General features: G+C 47.8%; 2 protein-coding genes across 8 annotated transcripts in view; one reads left to right on the top strand and one right to left on the bottom strand.

The window, feature by feature from the left end:
- Positions 1-2,740, bottom strand: part of ERBB2 (erb-b2 receptor tyrosine kinase 2) — a 56,069-nt gene extending 53,329 nt beyond the window's left edge. The window contains exons 1-2 of the mRNA XM_011999007.1: positions 2,363-2,740; positions 1,838-1,948 (exon numbers count right to left, since the gene is read on the bottom strand). The gene's annotated coding sequence lies outside the window, so the exon portion shown is untranslated. The remainder of the gene's footprint in view (positions 1-1,837; positions 1,949-2,362) is intronic.
- PGAP3 (post-GPI attachment to proteins 3) overlaps positions 2,547-3,927 on the top strand; it is a 29,254-nt gene continuing 27,873 nt past the window's right edge. For 5 of the 7 annotated variants that reach the window (XM_011999004.1, XM_011999002.1, XM_011999005.1 and 2 more), the window contains exon 1: positions 2,582-2,820. In XM_011999004.1, coding sequence (XP_011854394.1) covers positions 2,640-2,820 — 181 coding nt within the window. In that variant the 5' untranslated portion in view covers positions 2,582-2,639. Of the gene's footprint in view, positions 2,821-3,927 lie in introns of all 7 variants that reach the window. The other 2 variants (XM_011999001.1, XR_001008096.1) reach the window with 2 other exon arrangements.

Below are 3,927 nucleotides of genomic sequence, written 5' to 3' on the forward strand. Positions count from 1 at the left end.
CCTCCCAAACTGCTGGGATTACAGGCATGAGTCACCATGCCTGGCCAGCACACTATACTATAACATATGCTTTGTCTTTCTCTTTCTTCCCCCCATGAGTACAATGGCTGATACACAGTAGGACTCAATAAGCCTGAGTTGAAGGAATGAATTAATGACTTTTCCGACTGTGGCTCACACCTGAAGCCAAATACAAGTTAGGAAGAAGGATAAGCTAAGAAGGCTCAGGGGAGAACTAGGGGCTCCAGGCTAGAAAGTTAGGAAGAGGAGAGGCCAGGTAATCACTATCTAGACATTGTTGTCTGGGGCTGTGCTGGCAGGGAAATTCTCAAGAGCTGTCCCAGAGAGACAATATCCCATCTTCCAAGAAGTCAACAGGACAGAAGTCTCTACTCCCCCTTCCACTATTAATCTAGGATTGTTTTTTCCATCAGGTATGTAGGCATGGGTTTTCAAGGACCTCTGAAACACTTTAGACCTCAACAATTTCCATTGTTAGTTCTAAAATATAAGAAAGCTGCGAAAATTAATATTTTATGGCCGTGTGGCGTGGCTCATGTCTGTAATCCCAGCACTTTGGGAGGTTGAGGTGGGAAGATCACCTGAGCCCAGGAATTGGAGATCAGCCTAGGCAACATATCTAGACCCTGTCTCTACAAAAAATAAAAAAATTAGCCGGACATAGTGGTGCATGCTGCAGTCCCAGCTACTCAGGAGGCTGAGGTGGAAGGATCACTTGCATCTGGGAGGTCGAGGTGGCAGTGGAGTGCAATGGCGCAATCTCAGCTCACTGCAACCTCTGCCTCCCCGGTTCAAGCAATTCTCCTGCCTCAGCCTCCGGAGTAGCTGGGATTACAGGCATGTGCCACCACGCCCGGCTAATTTTGTATTTTTAGTAGGGACCAGGTTTCTCCATGTTGGTCAGGCTGATCTCAAACTCCCAACCTCAGGTGATCCGTCCACCTCGGCCTCCCAAAGTGCTGGGATTATAGGCGTGAGCCACCGCCCCCAACCTTACGTACAAATTTTCTAAAGGGGAGAATCCCTACTTTGTCAGGATTTCATCCTCTTTAATCCTAAATGTCCTCATCGTTAAATGAGGATCCTCATAGAAAGACTCATCCCAGAGTCACAGTAAGGACAAAATGAAATGAAAAAAAAAAAAAAAGTATTGTGAAAGAACTAATCTGTAAGATGCAAAGTAGTATTAGCACTGGATTTCCGGTCAGCTCCTGGAGGGCTAAGGGTTGTTTTATTCATTTCAGCTTCTCAGTCAGTATCAGTTGGGTGGTCAACTCCAGGGGACACTATTCATGTTATATTTAACTGGAAGAATTGCCATTCACAGAAAATGCAATGTGAATGCTGCTCCCCAGAGCACCATTCACAGATAATGCAATGTGAATGGTGCCTCCTGGAGATTTTGCCTTGCTTAGCAAGGTGCTAGAGCTAAGGACTCAGAAATGTTTGTTAAGTGACTGAATGGAATCCCACTCTACTTCTTACTCATTCCAACCCCCAGGACAAAAAAGGAAAAGTTGACAAGGGGTGAGGAGAGTGGGGGAGGAGAAAGGGTGATCCTTAGCTACAAGGCTTCTCTGAGACTGGGTGTGGGTCGCTGCTGGTGGGAGTGCAGGGGAGGTGAGAGGGGAGAGGACACTAAAGCAAGCGTCCTGTTCCCAGGGTTCTCCTAATTTTCCTAGAAATATTATATCTCTCCGATCTCAGTGTAGAACCATACTGATGATTTTACAGCCCTGGATTTGTCAAGTTCTTATGTTGATGTATGCTGTTCATTAATTAAACAGACGAACAAACAAACGCACTTAGCGCCTACCATGAGCCAAATTCTGTGCTAGCACTGGAGGTAGAGTGGTGAACAGGATAGCAAAGGTTCTACCTCGCGTGGGGAAGCAATCACTCTCGGGAGGTGGTACTTCAATTGCGACTAGAAGAAAAAAGAGGAGTGAGCAATTCAGACCAGGCCAGGTAGTCAGGAAGCTTGAAGGACATAACCCTCTGAAGCGGGGCTGGAGCAAGGGAGTGAGGGAGACTAGTGGGCAGGGGCTAAATCACGCACGGCTTGTGGAGATCGTATTTTATCCAAGGTAATTGGGAGCCAGTAAATAATTTTAAGAAAAAAAAAGTGTTACGGGCAAATTTTAATTTTTCAAAATGGAGCGCAGGTTGGAAGGGGCAAAAGTAGAGGCAGGGAGAGCCGTTAAGAGGCTACTGCAGCTGTCTTGGCGACACATGATGTCTTTAACCAGGGTGGTGCCAGAAGAGATGGAGAGAAGTGGATAGTTACAGGTACGTTTAGGAAGTAAAATCCGACAGGGCTGGTGACAGTAAACAGCCCTACCTCAAAAAAGATCCTGGAAAAGAAAACACTTTAGTTTGCTCATTAACCCATCAGGCGTCCCCCTTCCCTTAACCCTTAACCCAGTCGCCTCGATATACGGACACAGCAGTGGGACGAGGGGCGGGGCAGGCGCCCACAAAAATCCGGGAACTTTAATTTAAACTGGGTGGACGTCACCCAGAGTACAATAAAGAACACAGGAACTTCCGGTTACTCCGGAAGTGGAAGCTTCACATACTCCTAAGCTCCTCCCCCGGCGGCGAGCCAGGGAGAAAGGATGGCCGGTCGGGCGGCGCGGTTGGTCCTGCTAGCTGGGGCCGCGGCGCTAGCGAGCGGCTCCCAGGGCGACCGTGAGCCGGTGTACCGCGATTGCGTACTGCAGTGCGAAGAGCAGAACTGCTCTGGGGGCGCTCTGAATCACTTCCGCTCCCGCCAGCCAATCTACATGAGTCTAGCAGGTAAGCCCCACCCCCACGGTAAGCCCCGCCCATTTGTCTTGCTCCCGCCCCCTGCGCCCCCAATACGCCTCTGCAATCCCTGAACCTTAGTTTCCGCATGAGGTCTGTTATGAATGTGAGTGAAGCCCCTAAGGTGATGAGAGCCTTACCAGCCTCTTACTTTCCCAGAAGCTTTCATTTACTTATTTATTCAGTCAAAAGGGTATTTATTAAATACATTCAGGCTACAATGTCTAGGAATGGCACAGAAATCAGACCAGGGTCCCACACATTGGGACTCACAGTCCCCACGGGGACATGAGCCTTCTCAAGTGCAAGGCAGAGAATGATTTGAGCCCCTGAAAGACTCTTAGATTGAGAAGTGTTTGGGATAGGATGGTGTCGGTCCTGGCTTTGAAGAGTTGGGGGCAGGGATCATCTTGGAACGTTTTGTGTGAAGTGTGAAGGAGGGACTTTGGACTGGTACTTTCAGTTTGGACCGTAGTGGGCAAAGAACCAACGTATTGAGCACTCAGTGTGTGACAGATGTCACAATATGTCCGGTAATTTTTATCACACCCTTTGAGATAGTTTCTCTAATCCCAGTTGTACAGATGGGGATTAGAGAGATTAAATGCCCTGCCCAAGGTCACACAGCCAGTATGTGGTAAAGTGGAGTTTCCAGTTCTGGCCTGTTTGACCACAAGCTTGTCCTCTTTACTATTATGCCACTTTGCATTCCAGACAGAGGGAACAGAGAGAATGGATGCCCTGGGCAGATGTGGGCACATCCAGGAGCTTTATTTACTCAGGGAGCAGGGTACATGAACAGGAGTAGTGACTAATATGGTTGAAAAGGCAATTTGGAGCCTCAAAAGTCAGGTTGAAGAATTTGAGCTTCATTTTCATAGGAAGGGGGTAAGATAGCAAGAACTCTTTCCAGGAGAGTAAGAGCAAATTCTATATTCAGGAAGGACAAACATAAGCCCAGGTTTCCATAGATGAGTTCATCAGATGCCAAGATCTTGATGGACTTGAGCAAAAGGAGAGGAAATGTTTGCCAACGTAGAAAGATCATTTGAGCCCTGGAGTTCAAGACTAGCCTAGGCAACATGACAAGATGCCATC

The sequence above is a fragment of the Mandrillus leucophaeus genome, unplaced genomic scaffold (assembly GCF_000951045.1).
Source record: "Mandrillus leucophaeus isolate KB7577 unplaced genomic scaffold, Mleu.le_1.0 Scaffold58, whole genome shotgun sequence".
Classification (NCBI taxonomy): domain Eukaryota; kingdom Metazoa; phylum Chordata; class Mammalia; order Primates; family Cercopithecidae; genus Mandrillus; species Mandrillus leucophaeus.